This window comes from Somniosus microcephalus, chromosome 2, assembly GCF_052327205.1.
Source record: "Somniosus microcephalus isolate GS21.2 chromosome 2, FLI_Smic_1.0, whole genome shotgun sequence".
NCBI lineage: Eukaryota > Metazoa > Chordata > Chondrichthyes > Squaliformes > Somniosidae > Somniosus > Somniosus microcephalus.
Genome location: NC_140988.1, coordinates 390,919,779 through 390,940,663, shown reverse-complemented (window position 1 = coordinate 390,940,663; position 20,885 = coordinate 390,919,779). Strand labels below are relative to the sequence as shown.

General features: G+C 45.4%; 1 protein-coding gene across 5 annotated transcripts in view; it reads left to right on the top strand.

The window, feature by feature from the left end:
* The window catches only part of LOC147123873 (disintegrin and metalloproteinase domain-containing protein 12-like), a 566,371-nt gene that overhangs the window by 260,078 nt on the left and 285,408 nt on the right, over positions 1-20,885 (top strand). For all 5 annotated transcript variants that reach the window (XM_085976452.1, XM_085976457.1, XM_085976448.1 and 2 more), the window contains exon 15: positions 16,509-16,617. In XM_085976452.1, the coding sequence (XP_085832578.1) occupies positions 16,509-16,617 (109 nt within the window). The remainder of the gene's footprint in view (positions 1-16,508; positions 16,618-20,885) is intronic.

The window sequence follows — 20,885 nt, the reverse complement described above, 5'->3', positions numbered from 1 at the left end:
CTCTCGAAAACCATTTATAAAAGTAGTTTGATAACTCAACATCAATACTTGTGAAGTGATTTAAGAGTTTGCCAAGCAGACTGCCCAATTTGAGGCATCTACCGAGCTGCAGGCCAACATGGGCAATACGCCAGGACCCTATGCAGCAGGGCACCTTACTTGGCTTGCATCATACGCTTTGACTGGATCTCTGAAGACCTCAAAACCTACAGCAATCTGACTAGCCTAGATTCACCCTGTTGGGGAACCAGTTGAAGTAGGTGCTTAAAGAACCTCATTGCTGCCCAGAGGTCTGCTCTGGAGATACTATGGGAAGGCCCAGCAGTAGGGGAATGGCAGGAGCTGGCACTTAAGAACATAAGAATTAGGAGCGGGAGCAGGCCATACGGCCCCTCGAGCCTGCTCCGCCATTCAATAAGATCATGGCTGATCTTCGACCTCAACTCCACTTTCCTGCCTGATCTCCATATCCCTTGATTCCCCCTAGAGTCCAAAAATCTATCGATCTCAGCCTTGAATACACTCAACGACTCAGCATCCACAGCACTTTTGGTAGAGAATTCCAAAGATTCACAACTCTGAGTGAAGAAATTCCTCCTCATTTCAGTCTTAAATGGCTGTCCCCTTATCCTGAGACTATGCCCCCTAGTTCTAGACACTCCAGCCAGGGGAAACAACCTCTCCGCATCTACCCTGTCAATCCCCCTCAGAATCTTATATGTTTCAAAGAGATCACCTCTCATTCTTCTAAACTCCGGAGAGTATAGGTCCAATCTACTCAATCTCTCCTCATAGGACAACCCTCTCATCCCAGGGTTCAGTCTAGTGAACCTTCGTTGCACTTGCCTTTAGGGCAAGTATGTCCTTCCTCAGGTAAAGAGACCAAAACTCCAGGTGTGGTCTCACCAAAGCCCTGTACAATTGTAGAAAGACTTCCTTACTCTTGTACTCCAACCCCCTTGCAATAAAGGCCGACATGCCATTTGCCTTCCTAATTGCTAACTTTCTGTGTTTCCTTTATGAGCACATCTAAATCTCTCTGTAGTGGCGCTTCATAATTTCCAAACATGCAGCCACTGAGCTTTGAGGCTTTAGCAACGAGTAGACGCGTGTCGAAATAAAACGTTCCAAAACGTAACTTTGTCTTTAAACTGTTTACTGTAACACCTTACAAACAGAATTACAAAGCAAAACACGTTTAAACGAACACGGTCAAAAACTGTATTGCTCCAGCCCTCAAAGCTTTTACCTTCTCCAGCCTCGTGGAGCTTGAACTGTAAAATGGCTGGATACCATGTGACAAGCTTAAGGACTGTACCATTGTAGCAAGAATAAAGGGGGTGTCTCAGACTATACTACTGGAACAAGAAAATAGGGGGTTTCTCAATACAATAAGTCAGTCAGGTAAATTAACTGCATTTTACTATTTAACCAATATTTTAAAGTATTTTCTTTCTTAAACTTTCATGACTCTTACACTCTCTGAACACCAACATTTGAAAGTTTCTCACCATTTAAAAAATACTTTGTTTTTCTATTCTTCCTACCAAAGAGAATAACCTTACATTTCCCCACATTATATTCCATCTGCCACCTGTCTATATCCCTTTGCCGGCTCTTTGTGTCCTCACAGCTTACTCTCCCACCTAGTTTTGTATCATCAGCAAACTTGGATACATTGCACTCGGTCCCTTCATCTAAGTTATTAATATAGATTGTAAATAGCTGAGCACTGATCCTTGCAGCACCCCACTAGTTATAGCCTGCAAACCGGAAAATTACCTGTTTATCCCTACTGTCTGTTTTCTGCCCTTTAACCAATCCTCTATCCATGCTAATATATTACCCCCATGAGCCCTTATCTTGTGTAGCACCCTTTAATGGAGCATCTTATCGAATGCCTTTTGGAAATCCAAATATACTACATCCACTGGTTCCCCTTTATGTACTCTGCTAGTTGGATCCTTAAAAAACTCTAATAAATTTGTTAAACACGATTTCCCTTTCATAAAACCATATTATGATTTTCTAAGTGCCGTATTACCACTTCCTTAATAATGGATTCCAACATTTTCCCGACGACTGATGTCAAGCTAACTGGCTTGTAGTTTCTTGTTTTCTCTCTCCCTCCATTCTTGAATAGCGGGGTTACATTTGATATCTTCCAATCTGCTGGGACCGTTCTAGAATCTAGGGAAGTTTGGAAGATCACAACCAATGCATCCACTATCTTTGCAGCCACCTCTTTTAGAACCCTGGGATGTAGGCCATCAGGCCCAGGGGATTTGTTGGCTTTTAGTCCCATTAGTTTTTCAAGTATTTCTCTACTGATATTAATAACTTTAAGTTCCTCACTCTTATTAGCCCCTCGGTTCCCCACTATTTTTGGAATGCTTTTTATGTCTTCTACTGTGAAGACAGATACAAAATATTTGTTTAACGTTTCTGCCATTTCCTTATTCCCCATTATAATTTCTCCTGTCTCAGCCTCTAAGGGACCAACACTTTTTATTCTCTTCCTTTTTACATAATTGTAGAAGCTCTTACAATCTGTTTTTATATTACTTGCTAGTTTACTCTCATTCTATTTTCTCCCTTTTTATCAATTTTTGGTCATCCTTTATTGGTTTCTAAAGCTCTCCCAATCCTCAGACTTACTACTATTTATACTACTTCTTTTGATGTAATACTATCCTTAACTTCTTTAATTAACCGCGGATGGATCACTTTTCCCGTGGAGTTTTTATTTCTCAATGGAATGTATATTCGTTGAGAATTTTGGAATATTTCTTTAAATGTTTGCCACTGCTTACCTACCATCATACCTTTTAACCTAATTTTCCAATCTACCTGAGCCAACTCACCCCTCATACCTATGTAAATGGCTTTATTTAAGTTGAAGACTCTCGTTTCTGACTAAAGTATTTCACTCTCAAACTCAACGTGAAATTCTGACAGATTATGATCACTCTTCCCCAGATGATTCTTTACAATGAGATTACTAATTAACCCTGTCTCATTACATAGTACAAGATCTAAAATAGCCTGTTTCCTGGTTGGTTCCATGATGTATTGTTTTAGGAAACGGTTTCGAATGCATTCCGTGAACACGTCCTCCAGACTACCTTTGCCAATTTGATTTGCCCAGTCCGAGCTATTGGGAGCAGCAGCGAGAGCGGTCCAACCTATGAGGGAACAGGTGAAGGAGGAGCGAGGAAATAAACCCCGAAGCTCGAGGCCCAGACTGTAGTGTATGTGCCTTTAAGAGCCCCAGGTGTGCTGTGGTGCTGGTGATTGCCACTCGGGCTATATAAGCCTGTGTATTGTGTATATCCGTTAGAACCCCCCCCCCCCCCCCCAGACTTTGCTTAGTAAATACCTATGAACCAACTCCTGTCTTCAGTGTCTTTATCAACACACGGACACTACAGTGGCGATGAAGTGGAAACGGACTTACCTGCAATTCGGCAGCACCTCAAGGACATCGATTCCTCGGGCGTCCTGAAGACTCAAGGAAGTGAGAGAAGCTGTGGTTTCACCAGCTGGCCAAGCTGGTGGTAGGTACTGCGCTAATCCTTCCTGGGCATCAGGCTGGGGCTCCAGCGGCTGGCTCTACAGCTGAGACAGGCAGCGAAATCAGAGGCAAGCAATAACGGACTGGGAGGGAGCACTCGGGAGACGGCCGGAGCGGCAAGCAGGTCAGCGTTCAGACCTAGAGAGAAACTCCGGTGGGAACGAGTGTCCAACAGTAAATAAAAAAATAAAACAAACGGAAACCGCAGTAAACAGCGTTGTCATCGGCAGCAGTGGCGGGAAGCACCATATCTTTTCTACAGAAAAGAAAGAAAAGCGCAGGAAGCGCCATATCTTTTCTAAGATGCCTAATTCTGGCAATATTGATGTTTTTGATAACGAGATAGAGGATTGGACCACATATGTGGAAAGAGTGGAGGTATATTGCACCGCAAATGGAATAGAAGATGAAAAAAAAGCTTCAGTGCTTCTGGATCTAATGGGCGCAAAGACATACGGGCTGTTACGAAACTTAATCACTCCAGCCGAACCGATGGACAAGAATTTTGAGGAGATTGTTGATACCCTACACTGCCAATTCGAGGCAGGACTGGCAGATTCTCTGCGAGACAAATTCATCTGCGATCCCCTAAGTGTAGAAACACAAAAAAAGGTATCTTCTGAGAAAAAGTTACCACTGGACAAGGCTTTCAGTGCAATAGGAGCTGCAGAGATACAGCAAAGGCCACAGGACTTCGGCACCCATGAAATGACACGGGGTTTCGAGAGATGTTATCGCTGCGGCAGAGCCACCCATGACCAGAGGGACTGCTGGTTCAAGGAAAAAGCATGCAGGCGATGCGGTAAGATGGGACACATTCCACGTGTGTGCCGATCTGAAAACAAAAAATCCACTAACGGGAAAAGAATCAATAAGGAAAAGCACAGAAAGGTACAAATGATGACGGACAGTAGCTCCGAAGACCAGAAAAGCGATAGCGACTCTGGGAACAAGAGACTAAGCTCTCTCAAATTACATAATATAAGTGCCAAAGAAGATTACCAGACCATTTGGGTTACCCTCACAATAGCAGGGTCCCCAGTTAAAATGGAGCTAGATACAGGATCAGCTCTGACCGTCATAAATCGACGGGATTACGAGCGGCTATTTCCGCATATACCTTTAAAAGACACATCCATTATCTTGAAAACATATATGGGGCAGAAAGTACACCCCAAAGGAAAAATAAGGGTGCCTGTTGTATACAACGGCAAGGAAATACAGAAGTTGTATTTATACGTTCTACAAGATCGTGGTCCACTGCTGTTGGGACGTGAATGGATCAGAAAAATACGTTTAGACTGGCACTCCATTCAGGCACTGACGGTGACCAGTAAGGAAAAAAATGATGATGACATCATACCTGAACGATTAAAAGACATCTTGGCCAACGCCAAAGAAGTGTTTCAAGAGAAACTAGGAATCTTGAAAGGCATCACCGCCTCAATAAAAGTGGAAGATGCAGCAATTCCCAAATTTTTTAAGGCAAGACCGGTGCCATACGCAATACGTCCAGCAGTCGAGGCAGAGCTGGAGAATTTGGAAAAAGCAGGCGTATTATCCAAAATAGATTGGAGCGAATGGGCAACATCCATCGTTCCAGTCATGAAAAAAGCATTGAATAAAGATAATTCTGAAGAACAGAGAAAAATTCGCATCTGTGGTGACTTCAAGGTGACTGTAAACCCGGTCCTTCACACAGTACAGTATTCTCTTCCGAGGATAGAAGATATTTTCGCCTCACTATCCGGAGGGAAACGTTTCACCAAAATTGACTTGGCACAGGCATATCTACAGATGGAGGTTGAGGAGGCCTCTAAAAAGTATCTCACGATAAACACACACAAAGGCCTGTACCAGTACAATCGACTGGTTTTTGGAGTAGCATCAGCTCCAGCTATCTGGCAAAGAGCTATGGAGCAAGTCCTGCAAGGGATTCCGGGGACTCAATGCTACCTAGACGACATCCTTGTAACAGGAGAAAACGACAACGAGCACCTTGCCAATTTGGAGCAGGTGCTCACTTGGCTGAGAGAACGGGGCCTACGAGCGAATCGCCCCAAGTGCGAATTTTTCCGAAATCAAATATCATATTGTGGCCACATAATAAATAAGGAAGGGTTGCATAAGTCACCTGAAAAAATTGAGGCGGTCATAAAAGCCCCAGCACCTGAAAATGTTTCACAATTAAGGTCGTTCCTGGGATTAATAAATTACTATCATAAATTTTTACTGAACTTATCAACTCTTCTACACCCTCTTAATGAACTGCTACAAACAGGAGTAATTTGGAAATGGAACGAAGACTGCAAAAGTGCCTTCCATAAATGCAAAAACTTAATCACATCCAAAGAAGTTTTGGCTCATTACAACCCATCACTGCCAATCAGACTGGCGTGCGATGCATCCCCTTACGGCATAGGAGCAGTATTATCGCATAGATTCCCTGATGGCTCGGAACGGCCGATAGCTTTTGCGTCACGCTCATTGAACTCAGCTGAGCGTAACTATGCCCAAATCGACAGGGAAGCACTCAGCCTGGTATGGGGAGTAAAGAAATTCAACCACTAATTCAATTCAATTCAAATCGCTTTATTGGCATGACAAGTTACATCTTATGTTGCCAAAGCATCGGAAAACATTCATGTTTGTTCACAAAAATACACATCTATCCATACAGTGTATAAACAGATATATCCCTGAGTGTATAAATATACTTTCATATAATTTATATATACTCTCATCTTATCTTTAGTGGTTGTCCCTCTGTTTATGGCAAGCTGTAACATAGTGTGCCGCTAGTGTTACGCAATTTCTCTCTTCCCCTAGTAGGTATGGGAGTTTTTGGTCGTCATTCAAATTTCTGAATTCCGGGCATATTTTTGTAAATTTTGGGTAGAAATTCTCCCTTATGCCCTGATATTTTCTACAAGCTGTGAGGAAGTGCATCTCTGTCTCCACCATTCCCTGACTGCAGTGAGAGCATATCCTGTCCTCTCTTGGTAGCCGGGTCTGCCTGTGTCTACCTTTTTCGATCGCCAGGCTATGTTCACTAAGTCTGTACATTGTCAAGATTTTTCTCAGTTTGCTGTCCTTTACCATGGTCAGGTAATCAGCTATGTTGTATTGTCTGTTTAGGGCCAAGTAGCAATTGAGTTTGCTTTGGGTTTTTGTTGTTTCTGCCCAATATGTCAGATATTTTTCCTTTTGCTTAGCGACGATTGTGTTGGGTCGAATTACCTACACGGACAAAAATTGACCTTGTTGACTGACCATCAACCCCTCATCTCCAAATTCAATCCTAAAGAAGGTGTTCCCATTATGACAGCACAAAGGCTACAGAGGTGGTCCCTTTTCCTAGGGGCACACCAATACAACATAGAATACAAAGGGTCAAAACAGCATGGGAATGCTGACGGTTTATCGCGCCTACCGTTGCCAACGGTAGAAGAGGCACCTACAGTAGACCCAATGGAGATGTTCCACTCTACCATAGTGGAATGTCTACCAGTAACAAATTCTGCCATTGAAAGGGAAACAAGAAATGACCCGACTCTTTCACGGGTCTACGATTTAACAGTGAAGGGATAGCCAGCACATGGCGAACCACTGTTGCCAGCATTCTCGCAAAGAAGAGAACAGCTGTCAGTGTGCCGAGGAACCTTGATGTGTGGATCCAGAGTGGTGATTCCACCCAAACTCCAGGATAAAGTGCTAAAGGAGCTTCATGAGGGGCATCTGGGTGGAGTGAAAATGAAGAACCTAGCCAGGGCGTTTGTATGGTGGCCAGGTATCGATGCAGACATCGAAGAAATGACCAAGAGCTGCTTAGGATGCCAGAAGGTCCAAAACGCTCCACCACAAGCCCCTCTACATCCGTGGGAGTGGCCCTCATCTCCCTGGCAAAGGGTACACATCGACTTTGCTGGCCCATTTGTGGACTCAATGTTTTTAATCGCGGTTGATGCACACTCCAAGTGGCCGGAGGTAATAAAGATGTCCTTCACCACCACGGGAAAAACCATCACAGTATTAAGGACCATATTTGCCAGGAATGGGCTGCCAGAACAGATCTGTTCTGATAATGGACCGCAATTTGTGTCCGAAGAATTCAGAAAGTTCTTATAAAACAATGGGGTTAAGCACTACACGTCCGCCCCATACCATCCCGCCACCAATGGATTGGCTGAAAGGTTTGTCCAGACCTCCAAGAAGGCCATAATGACCATGGGTAATGAAGACATAAAACTTCAGCACAAGGTGGATAACTTCTTATTCGCATACAGGAATGCAACACATATGGTTACCAACCAAACTCCCGCCATGATGTTCTTCAATAGAAACCTAAGATGCCGGCTGGATTTGGTCAAGCCCAACATCAGAAGGGACGTGGAGAACCGGCAGTTTCAAGGCATGAATGAAAGGCCAACTAGAACCTTCCAGATAGGTCAACAAGTTTTGGCCCGGGACTACCGTACCGAGAAATGGCAGCCTGGAACTATCTGCACACGACTGGGACCACTGATGTATACCGTGGACATCGGAGAAAGCATAATAAGGCGCCATGCTGACCAAATCATAAAGTCATCCGAAAAGGGGCAACCTACACCACAACTCTATACGTCTAACGATGAAGTAGAGATACCCATATCTACCTCCGATCCGGTGATACTGGAACCCGATGAACCCGACACTGGCATTCAAGCCGAATCAGCCTTGCCAGAAGAACCTACTACACCACCAGAAACTACTCCACCCCCGAGGCGTTATCCGGACCGAGTCAGGAAGCCTCCTGAGAGACTGACTTATAATTAATGAACTACAGCAATGTATATTATTTTGCATATAACATGTAATTAATAATTACTTAAAATAAAATATGATGTACTGGTAAGCTAAAAGGGGAGGAATTGTTGTGTATGTGCCTTTAAGAGCCCCAGGTGTGCTGTGGTGCCGGTGATTGCCACTCGGGCTCTATAAGCCTGTGTATTGTGTATATCCGTTAGTACCCCCCGCAGACTTTGCTTAGTAAACACCTATGAACCAACTCCTGTCTTCAGTGTCTTTATCAACACACGGACACTACACAGACCGAGCTATTGGGAGCAGCAGCGACAGCGGACCGACCTGTGAGGGAACAGGCGAAAGAGGAGCAAGGAAATAAAGCCCGAGGCACGAGGCCCAGTCCGAGCTATTGGGATAAGCAGGGAGAGCGGACCTCAACAGGCAACATTCGAAAGTGACGTCAAAGATTAAAAGTGACGTCGGCACAAGGGAAGGAGCTGATTGGTAAGTAGGACCTGGTGGGTATTTCGACAGTCCAGTTGTTAAAGTAAGGTCTCTAGTTTACAGTAAGCAGTGTGTAAAGTGAAGTAAGGTCCCTAGGCCTAGAAATTGGGTATAGCCCCGCCAGCTCGGTTGCGCCGAAAATTTTGCGCTGGGCGCGGAGCCAGTTGCGCCCGTCCCATATTCACTTTTAGCGCCCCAAGGCGGAACCGGGCGCTGTTCCAGGGTGTGCCCGCCCCCGCTTGGGGCGCTGAAAGTGAATTTCAGCGCTCCAGGTGCCGCTGCGCCACCCGATGCGGTGCGGCAGGCTGCTGTACTGCAGGCCTCCTTCTCTTAAGGAGGAGGTGCCTGCAAGGGGGAGATCGCCGCTGGATTGTGCCGGCAAATGAGCCCAGCACCACGGAGAAGTGCCGGGCTCGTGGAAAGCAGCCGGCAATGCCGCGGGGAGGGGTGGTGGAGGAGGCCGGGGAGGGAGGTGCGGCCAGGCGGCCGCCGAAGAAGCGGCCGGCTGCACCTCCACCTTTATGCGCCCCACTAAGGCTGCAGGAAGGCCCTGGTCTCCCGATGTTAGTAGTGGCCGCCACGGAGGAGGCGGCCGCAACTAAATATGGGGGTCGGGCCGGCATCGGGGCGGAACCGGGGCACTGCGCACACCGATGACGTCATCGGTGCCGGCGCAGTGCTACCGGCTACCGCCGCCATTAGCGCAGCGCTCAATTTCAGCGCAAACTCCTCCAAGGGCGCAGAGGCCCTCTTTGGGCCTTAACTGGGCGCAAAGCCCACCGAATTTCTAGGCCCTAGTGTATTTAATATTCTTTAATTTAGAGGAAGTAAAGGGAGTAAATTAAGGGTAGGACATGGCAGGGCAGCTCGGCAGCATGGAGTGCTCCTCCTGTGCTATGTGGTAAGTCGGGGACACTTTCGGTGTCCAGGGCGAACACGTGTGCAGGAAGTGTCTCCAGCTGCAGCTACTCGCAATCCGCATTTCGGAGCTGGAGCTGCGGCTGGAATCACTGTGGAGCATCCGTGAGGCTGAGATCTTCGTGGATATCACGTTCAATGAGGTGGTCACACCACAGGTAAAGAGTGCACAGGCAGAAAGGGAATGGGTGACCGCCAGACAGAGTAAAAGAACTAGGAAGGTAGTGCAGGAGTCCCCTGGGTCCATCTCCCTCTCCAACAGATTTTCCCTTTTGGATACTGCTGGGGGAGATGGTTTCTCAGGGGATTACAGCAAGAGCCAAGTACATGGCACTACGAGTGGCTCAGCTGCACAGGAGGGTAGGAAAAAGAGTGGGAGAGCAATAGTGATAGGGGATTCTATCGTAAGGGGAACAGATAGACGTTTCTGTGGCCGCAGACATGACTCCAGGATGGTATGTTGCCTCCCTGGTGCCAGGGTCAAGGATGTTACTGAGTGGCTGCAGGACATTCTGAAGGGGGAGGGTGAACAGCCAGAGGTCGTGGTCCATATCGGTACCAACGACATAGGTAGAAAGAGGGACGAGGTCTTTCAAGCAGAATATAGGGAGCTAGGAAATAAATTAAAAAGCAGGACCTCAAAGGTAGTAATCTCAGAATTACTCCCAGTGCCACGTGCTAGCGAGAGCAGAAATAGGAGAATGGACCAGATGAATGTGTGGCTGGAGAGATGGTGTAGGAGGGAGGGATTTAAATTCCTGAGGCATTGGGACCGATTCTAGGGAAGATGGGACCTGCACAAGCTGGACGGGTTACACCGCGGCAGAAACAGGACCAACATCCTCGCAGTGGGATTTGCTAGTGCTGTTGGGAAGGATTTAAACTAATTTGTCAGGGGGCTGGGAACCTAAGTGTGGGCCCAGAACGGAGAGAAACAAAGCTGGAAGTGCAAGTTAGAAAAGTAGTTAGCAAAACTAGTAGGGAGCAGAAACAAAGGCCAACAGTAAAGAGGGTCAAAGTGCAGAAAAATATTAAACAGGCAAAGTTGAAGGCACTATCTAAATGCACGTAGCTTTCGCAACAAGGTGGATGAATTAATGGCACTAATAGAAGTAAATGGGTATGATGTAATTGCCATTACAAAGACATGGTTGCAGGGTAACCAAAGCTGGGAACTGAATGTTCCAGGGTACTCAACATTTAGGAAGGACAGACAAAAAGGAAAAGGAGGTGGTGTAGCGCTGTTAATAAGGGATGAGATTGGTACGGTAGAGATAAAAGATCTTGGCTTGGCAGATCGTGATGTAGAACTGGAATCAGTTTGGGTGGAGCTAAGAAACAGCAAAGGACGGAAAACATTGGTGGGAATAGTGTATAGGCCACCAAACAGTAATGGTACTATAGGGCACAGTATCAATCAAGAGATTAGAAGTGCATGTACCAAGGGCAATACAGTAATTATGGGGGACTTTAATCTACATATTGACTGGGCAAATCAAATTACCACTAATGGTGTGGAGGACGAATTCTTGGAATGCATGCAAGATGGTTTCCTGGATCAGTATGTGGAGGAACCAACCAGGGAACAGGCTATTCTGGATCTGGTACTGTGTAATGAGAAAGGGCTAATCAATAATCTTGTGGTAAAGGGGCCTTTAGGGACAAGTGACCATAATATGATTGAATTTTACATTAAGTTTGAGAGTGATGTAGTCCAATCTGAAACTAAGATCTTCAATCTAAACAGAGGAAACTACAAGGGTATGAGGGACAAGTTGGCCATGGTAGATTGGGAGTCTGCACAAAAAGGTATGAAGGTGGACATACAATGGCTAACATTCAAGGAAATAATGCTTAATTTGCAACAAACATATATTCCTCTAGGGCATAAAAACCCAAAAGGAAACATGATCCAACCATGGCTAACAAAAGAAATTAAAGCTAGTATGAAGTCAAAGGAGGAAGCTTATAAAGTTGTCAGAAAAAGCGGTCAGCCTGAGGATTGGGATCTTTTTAGAAATCAGCAAAGGGGGACCAAGAAATTGATAAAGAAAGGGAAAATGGAATATGAGCACAAACTAGCGAAAAATATAAAAATGGATTGCAAAAGCTTCTATAGGTATGTGAAAAGGAAACGACTGGCGAAGGTAAATGTAGGTCCTTTACAGTCAGAGACGGGAGAATTTATAATGGGGAATGAGGAAATGGCAGAGAAATTAAATAAATACTTTGTTTCTGTCTTCACGGAGGAAGAAACAAAAATCCTCCCAGAAATACGAGAAAACCAAGGGTGTGACGAGAATGAGGAACTTAAAGAAATTATTATTACAGGTAGTACAAAAACAGTACTAGCAAAATTAATGGGACTAAAAGTCAACAAATCCCAAGGACCGGATGACCTACATCCTAGGGTTTTGAAAGAGGTGGCCATTGGGATAGTGGATGCATTGGTTGTCATCTTCCAAAATTCCATAGGTTCTGGAATAGTTCCTGCAGATTGGAGGATAGCAAATGTAACCCCGCTATTTAAGAAAGGAGGGAGAGAGAAAACGGGGAACTACAGACCTGTTAGCCTCACATCAGTAGTTGGGAAAATGCTGGAATCTATTATAAAGGATGCAATAACTAGGCATTTAGAAACTAATAGTAAGATTGGGCAGAGTCAACATGGATTTAGGAAAGGGAAATCCTGTTTGACAAACCTGTTGGAGTTCTTTGAGTATGTAACTAGTGGAGTAGACAAAGGGAAACCGGTAGATGTGGTGTATCTGGATTTTCAGAAGGCCTTCGATAAGGTCCCACACAAGAGGTTGGTGAACAAAATTAGGGCACATGGAATTGGGGGTAATATACTAGCATGGATTGAGAATTGGTTAACAGACAGAAAACAAAGAGTAGGGATAAACGGGTCTTTTTCAGGATGGCAGGCTGTGACTAGTGGGGTACCGCAAGGATCGGTGCTTGGGCCCCAGCTATTCACAATCTATATCAATGATTTGGATGATGGGAACGAAATGTAACATTTCCAAATTTGCTGCTGATACAAAGCTAGGTGGCAGTGTCAGTTGCAAAGTGGATGTGAGGAGGCTTCAAGGGGATCTCGACAGGCTCAGTGAGTGGGCGAGAACATGGCAGATGGAATATAATATGGATAAATGTGAAGTTATCCACTTTGGTAGAAAAAACAGAAAGGCAGAGTATTTCCTAAATGGTGAAAGATTGGGGAATGCAGATGCTCAAAGGGACCTGGGTGTCCTTGTACATGAGTCACTGAAAGTGAATGTGCAGGTGCAGCAAGCCATTAGGAAGGCAAATGGTAAACTGGCCTTCATTACAAGAGGAGTTGAGTACAGGAGTAAAGAAGTCTTACTCCAATTATATAGGGCCTTGGTGCGACCACACCTGGAGTACTGTGTACAATTTTGGTCTCCTTACCTAAGGAAGGATATACTTGCCATAGAGGGCATGTCACGAAGGTTCACGAGATTGATTCCTGTGACGGCTGGAGTGTCGTATGAGAAGAGATTGAGTAAACTAGGCCTGTATTCTCTTGAATTCAGAAGAATGAGGGGATCTCATTGAAGCATACAAAATTATTACAGGGCTTGATAGGGTGGATGCTGGGAGAATGTTTCCCTTGGCTGGGGAGTCTAGAACCAGGGGCTACAGCCTCAACCTAAAGGGTAGGCCATTCAAGACTGAGATGAGAAGACATTTCTTCACACAGAGGGTGGTGAATCTTTGGAATTCTCTACCCCAGAGGGCTGTGGAGGTTCAGTCATTGGGTATATTCAAAACAGAAGTCGATAGATTTCTGACTAGTAAGGGCATCAAGTGATATGGCGATAGGACCGATGAATGGAGTTGAGGCAGAAGATCAGCCATGATCTCATTGAATGGCAGAGCAGGCTCGAAGGGCCGAATGGCCTACTCCTGCTCCTATTTCTTATGTTCTTATGTTCATATTAACATCCAGGAGATGTCTGTCTGGACAACACACATCTGTAACAGCCAGGCACCCCGCTTAAATGACTGCAGGTGTGTTGGAGTATTGGGGCACAGCCTTCCACCGGTGGTGCCTGTAGTGGCAGAGCCATCCACTGACTCAGGACAAGGAGGTGCTGGAGTACCTGCATTCCTAGACCAATGTTCTGACATGGAATAGCCATCTCCCATTGAAAAAAACTTAGAAGTGGAGCAAGTTATAAAAGATGTAATAGCAGAGCACTTGGAAAGCAGTGACTGGATCGGACAAAGTCAGCATGGATTTACATAAGGTAAATCATGCTTGACTAATCTACTGGAATTTTTTGAGGATGTAACTGGTAAAATAGATAAGGGAGAACCAGTGGATGTGGTGTATTTGGACTTTCAGAAGGCTTTCGATAAGGTCCCACATAAGAGATTAGCATGCAAAATTAAGGCACATGGGATTGGGGGCAAGGTATTGGCTTGGATAGAGAACTGGTTGGCGGACAGAAAGCAAAGAGTTGGAATAAACGGGTCATTTTCCGAGTGGCAGGCAGTGACTAGTGGGGTACCGCAAGGATCGGTCCTAGGACCCCAGCTGTTCACAATATATATTAATGATCTGGACGAGGGAATTGGATGTAATATCTCCAAATTTGCAGACGACACAAAGCTGGGGGGGAGGGTATGCTGTGAGGAGGATGTCATGAAACTCCAGCACGATTTGGACAGGTTGGGTGATTGGGCAGAAACATGGCAAATGCACTATAATGTGGATAAATGTGAGGTTATCCACTTTGGTGGCAAAAACAGGAAGGCAGATTATTATTTGAATGGTAATAGTTTGGGAGAAGGGGAAGTGCAAAGAGACCTGGGTGTTCTTGTACACCAGTCGCTGAAGGTAAGCATGCAGGTGCAGCAGGCGGTTAAGAAGGCAAATGGTATGTTGGCCTTCGTAGCGAGATGGTACGAGTACAGGAACAAGGATGTCTTGCTACAGTTGTACAGGGCCTTGGTGAGACCGCACCTTGAGTATTGTGTGCAGTTTTGGTCGCCTTACCTTAGGAAGGACGTACTTGCCATGGAAGGAGTGCAGCGAAGATTCACCAGGCTGATACCTGGGATGGCAGGAATGATGTATGAGGAGAGATTGGGTCGATTGGGCTTGTACTCACTGGAGTTTAGAAGATTGAGAGGGGATCTCATCGAAACCTATAAAATTCTGTCAGGCCTGGACAGACTAGATGCAGGAAGGATGTTTCTGATGGCCGGGGAGTCCAGAACCAGGGGTCATAGTCTAAGGATAAGGGGTAAGCCATTTAGGACTGAAATGAGGAGGAATTTCTTCACCCAGAGAGTGGTGAACCTGTGGAATTCTCTGCCACAGAGGGCGGTGGAGGCCAGTTCATTAAGTATATTCAAGAAAGAGTTGGATATATTTCTTAAGGCTAAAGGGATCAAGGGATATGGGGAGAAAGCAGGGACCGGGTACTGAATTTGGATGATCAGCCATGATCTCATTGAATGGCGGAGCAGGCTCGAAGGGCCGAATGGCCTACTCCTGCTCCTATCTTCTATGTATCTATGTAAGTTAAGCATGTTTCAGTGGGAGAGCATCTGGGAAACAGTGATCACAATACCATTAGGTTTAGAGTGGTTATGGCAAGGGACAGGGACAGTCAAGGTCCTGCCACAATCAAAGACTTGTGTACATAAACCCCTAAGTCTCTCTGTTCCTGCGCCCCTTTAAAATGATACCGTTTCGTTTATCTTGCCTCCCTTCATTCTTCTTTCCAAATGCATCACTTCTCATGTCTGCATTATGTTCCACCTGCCCATTTCACCAGCCTGTCTATGTCCTCCTGAAGTCTGCTACTATCCTCATCACTTATTGTGATCTGGAATGCACTGCCTGAAAGAGAGGTTGAAGCAGAATCAATCGTAACTTTCAAAAGGAAATTGGATATATACTTGAAAAGGAAACATTTGCAGGGCTCTGGGGAAAGAGCCGGGGAGTGAGACTAATTGGAGAACTCTTTCAAAGCACCAGCACAGGCATGATGGGCTGAATGGCCTCCCTCTGAGTTGTATGATTCTGTGAGAAAAAGCACATGGTTAGGAAATAGAACAGACACACCATACTCTGTCAGAAAGGGTAAACACAGTAAACATAATTGGAACTGCAGTGTGTCTTGAGATCTCATTTCAGATGGGGCGGAGTAGGATAGATGGAGAGAGATGCTACTGTGTTTATGGTCCTCATGTATGGCTGTGGAAAATGGCCACGGTGGCTTTTTTGGGTAGGTTATGGAGAGCACATGCAGGTGACTTTTCTGCATTGAATGCTTCAGGCACTTGAGTAAGTGTGTCATCTATTAAAGCCTGCCTTTAGATGCTGAGTGATTGGCTGTTTGCAAAGATATGTCTTCTGTATCTTGATCAGGTCATCTTCCATCACTAACGGAACAAAACTTTTAGTTCCTCTGACTCCGGCCTCTTGTGCTTACACCTTCTAATCCTTTCACCCAATCCTTGAGACCAATGGTCCCACCTTATACCCCTTCACCTTTATGACCCTACTTAAAACCCACCTCTTTGAGCAAGCTTTAGGCCACCCCATCTAATATCTCCTTTAGTTCAGTGTCCATTTTCCACACCCTTAGGATGTTTTTCTATGTTAAAGGTTTTACACGTTTAAGGTGCTATATAAGTGCAAGTTGGTGCTTGTCTAACTCGTTTAATTTCTCTTTCTTTCCAGATGCTGTTCCCAGTCCCATTTTGTGTTACTGGTACATGAACATAATAGGAAATCAATTTGGAAATTGTGGCCGGAAAGAAGATGGCTCCTTTGTGAGTTGCTCTATAAAGTGAGTATGAATGTACAGTGGACACGCTGTCCAGTCTGAGGAGCCAGTGACAGGACTGTGGTTATAATACACAGAAGGAGCTGCAATTAATATGCTGTATAGAAAGTATTGTGTGGCAGGCTGCAGTGCTGATTTATATGTTGAGAATGACCCTACTGGTGAGCAACATGGTTACGAACAGACAGCTCTTCATGATGTTCATACAAAAGATTTAATCCAACATGTCACCATTTATTACCCTGCCTGCTATATCAGACCTGGCCCGAAGGGTTGACGATGACTGCACTGCACATGTTGGGGATTTCTCAGAGACTATCTAATTCTACCAGTCAACCTCGTATTCCTTCATAGTGACCTGCTGGCATTTGAATGTTAGACATTCACACTGATCGGCGGCACATCACATTGGAGTAATGGCATACTGGGCCAGGGAGTCGATTGGCATAGTTTCAGTCTCCCACTCCGCTTAATTCCTGAACCCAGCCACGCTGGAGGTGTTGGGTTGATGCTTGGCACCTCCCCAAGGTGGAGAGAAAAGCAGGGAGAGTAATTGATATATCGGACAGCAGCTCTGGGACTCCGCTCCAAATAACGAGCAAAGACTTGCAGGATTCAACAGAAAACAACATGGGGCAACATGAGCCATGTATTCAAGATGCTGAGAGGCATAGAAGGTGAAAATGGAGGCAAGCTATTTGACTTGGGCTCTGAGCATAAAACTAGAAGAACTAGAAGCAGAGATAGTGGATACATTGGTTGCAATATACCAAAATTCCCTGGACTCTGGAGAGGTCCCAGCGGATTGGAAAACCGCAAATGTAACACCCCTATTTAAGAAAGGAGGGAGACAGAAAGCAGGAAACTACAGACCAGTTAGCCTAACATCTGTTGTTGGGAAAATGCTGGAGTCCTTCATTAAGGAAGCAGTAGCAGGGCATTTGGAGAATCATAATGTAGTCAAGCAGAGTCGGCATGGTTTTAGGAAAGGGAAATCATGTTTAATAAATTTGCTGGAGTTCTTTGAGGGTAACGAGCAGGGTGGACAAGGGTGAGCCAGTGGATGTGGTGTATTTGGATTTCCAGAAGGCATTCGATAAGGTGCCACATAAAAGGTTACTGCATAAGATAAGGCTCAGGAATTGGGGGTACTATATTAGCATGGATAGAGAATTGGCTAACTAACAGAAAGCAGAGAGTCGGGATAAATGGGTCATTTTCCGGTTGGCAAACGGTAACTACAGGAAACTTTGTGCTATCCGGCACCGACGGGACCGAGCTGTTGCCGTTCCCTCAAAACTGCCGGACACACCAGCGTTAATGTTGAAGCATACGGAGGTTTTCATCTCCGTATCTGACAACAAACACTGTTGCTTAGCAACAGCTTCTAAACAGTCAGCCCGTACCTTGGAAGCATCTCTGTAGCTTAGCAACAGCTTCAGAGAGACTTTCCAGAGCCTGACTGTTGGGAAAAAAAGCCACGAGAAGAAAAAAAACCGAACAAAACGGCTCCTGATTTTTGCTGGTGGCTCGAGCTTGCCGGACACTTAGCCTCCGGATAACACAACGTTTCCTGTAGTGGGGTGCCACATGGATCGGTGCTGGGGCCTCAACTATTTACAATCTACATTAATAACTTGGATGAAGGGACCGAGTGTAATGTAGCCAAGTTTACGGATGATACAAAGATGGGTGGGAAAGTAAGTTGTGCAGAGGACACAAAGAATCTGCAAAGGGATATAGACAGGCTAAGTGAGTGGGCAAACATTTGGCAGATGGAGTATAATGTGGGAAAGTGCGAGGTTACCCACTTTGGCAGGAAAAATAAAAAAGCAAATTATTACTTAAATGGAGAGAGATTACAAAATGCTACAGTTCAGAGGGACCTGGGGGTCCTTGTGCATGAAACACAAAAAGTTAGCATGCAGGTACAGCAAGTAATCAAAAAGACAAATGGAATGTTGGCCTTTATTTCAAAGGGGTTGGAGTATAAAAGCAGGGAAGTTCTGCTCCAACTGTACAGGGTATTGGTGAGACCACACCTTGAGTACTGCGTACAGTTTTGGTCTCCTTATTTAAGGAAGGATATACTTGCATTGGAGGCAGTTCAGAGACGATTCACTGGGTTAATTCCAGAGATGAAGGGGTTGACTTATGAGGAAAGGTTGAGCAGGTTGGGCCGATACTCATTGGAATTTAGAAGAATGAGAGGTGATCTTATCGAAACATAAGATACTGAGGGGCCACGACAGGGTAGATGCAGAGAGGATGTTTCCCCCCGTGGGGAAATCTAGAACTCGGGGGCACAGTCTCAGAATAAAGGGTCGCCCTTTTAGAACTGAGATGAGGAATTTCTTCTCTCAGAGGGTGGTAAATCTGTGGAATTCTCTGCCCCAGAGAGCTGTGGAGGCTGGGTCATTAAATACATTTAAGGTGGAGATAGACAAACTTTTGCAAGATAAGGGAGTGAAGGGTTATGGGGAGCGGGGAAGTGGCTTTGAGCCCAAGATCAGCCATGATCTTATTGAATGGCGGAGCAGGCTCGAGGGGCCAAGTGGCCTATTCCTGCTCCTATTTCTTATATTCTTATGTTCTAAGTGACAGGTTTAAACTTAACAAGCTGAAGAAAGACCAGCGATTCGAAGAATATTTTTCTCCACAGGGAATGAGCTGCTGGCAAAACCAGCTGATTAACAGTATCCAAAAAAGATGTGGATCTAATTTGGAGCTGGGTTGGTGGTGAAATGGTTGGGCTGACAAAATGAAAGACTCCATGGGACACATTGGGTTCAGGTGAGGTGTGTGGCTGATTGTAAGTCAGCAGTGAATAGTGAGACATGGGAATGAATAAATATTTTGCAGCTAATTTGATCTCTGCCAGTATTTGTGCTACACTTTATAGATTAAATGAGTGATGGACTCCCTATGATGGAGTACATTGTATATGTTCTGTGGAAGGAATGGCCAAAATGGCCTTTGCTCTTTCCATTTTTTATGTTCAGAAGCACTGCTGGAGATGTTAAACCGCTGTGGCTGGCCGTTCAGGCTATTGACTATGAATGGGTGGAACCTGTTTTAATATTCCTTTATTGGACATCTGTAGGTGTCCAGATGTGGCTACTTTAATCTGATTACTGCTTGCCTGTTTATGGCTCATACTGAAGCCACTTCAAAGGGCTACAATGACTTCTGTCTAGGTGACTATTTAATGAGGGTTTGATGTAAAGTTCAAACTTCAATCAGACGTTCAGTTTTTTTATTCGTTCACGGTATGTGGGCGTCGTTGGCAAGGCCAGTATTTATTGCCCATCCCTAGTTGCCCTTGAGAAGGTGGTGGTGAGCTGCCTTCTTGAACCGCTGCAGTCCGTGTGATGAAGGTACTCCCACAGTGCTGTTACGTGGAGAGTACCAGGATTTTGACCCAGCGACGATGAAGGAACAGCAATATATTTCCAAGTCGGGATGGTGTATGATTTGGAGGGGAACTTGGAAGTGATGGTGTTCCCATGTACCTGCTACCCTTGTCCTTCAAGGTGGTAGAGGTTGCGGGTTTGGGAGGTGCTGTCGAAGAAGCCTTGGCGAGTTGCTGCAGTGCATCTTGTAGAGGGTACACACTGCAGCCACGGAACGAGGAGGGAGTGAATGTTTAAGGTGATGGATGGGGTGCCAATCATGCAGGCTGCTTTGTCCTATATGGTGTCGAGTTTCTTGAGTGTTGTTGGAGCTGCACTCATCCAGACAAGTGGAGAGTATTCCATCACACTCCTGACTTGAGCCTTGTAGATGGTGGAAAGGCTTTGGGGAGTCAGGAGGTGAGACACTTGCTGCAGAATACCTAGCCTCTGACCTGCTCTTGTAGCCGCAGTATTTATGTGGCTGGTCCAGTTAAGTTTCTGGTCAATGGTAACCCCCAGGATGTTGATGTTGGGGGATTCGGCGATGGTAATGCCATTGAATGTCAAGGGTCGGTGGTTGGATTCTCGCTTGTTGCAGATAGTCATTGCCTGGCACTTCTGTGGCATGAATGTTACCTGCCACTTATCAGCCCAAGCCTGAATGTTGTCCAGGTCTTGTTGCATGCGGGCATGGATTGCTTCATTATCTGAGGAGTTGCAAATGGAACTGAACACTGCAATTATCAGCGAACATCCCCACTTCTGACCTTATGTTGGAGAGAAGGTCATTGATGAAGCAGCTGAAGATGGTTGGGCCCAGGACACTGCCCTGAGGAACTCCTGCAGCGATGTCCTGGGGCCGAGATGATGGGCCTC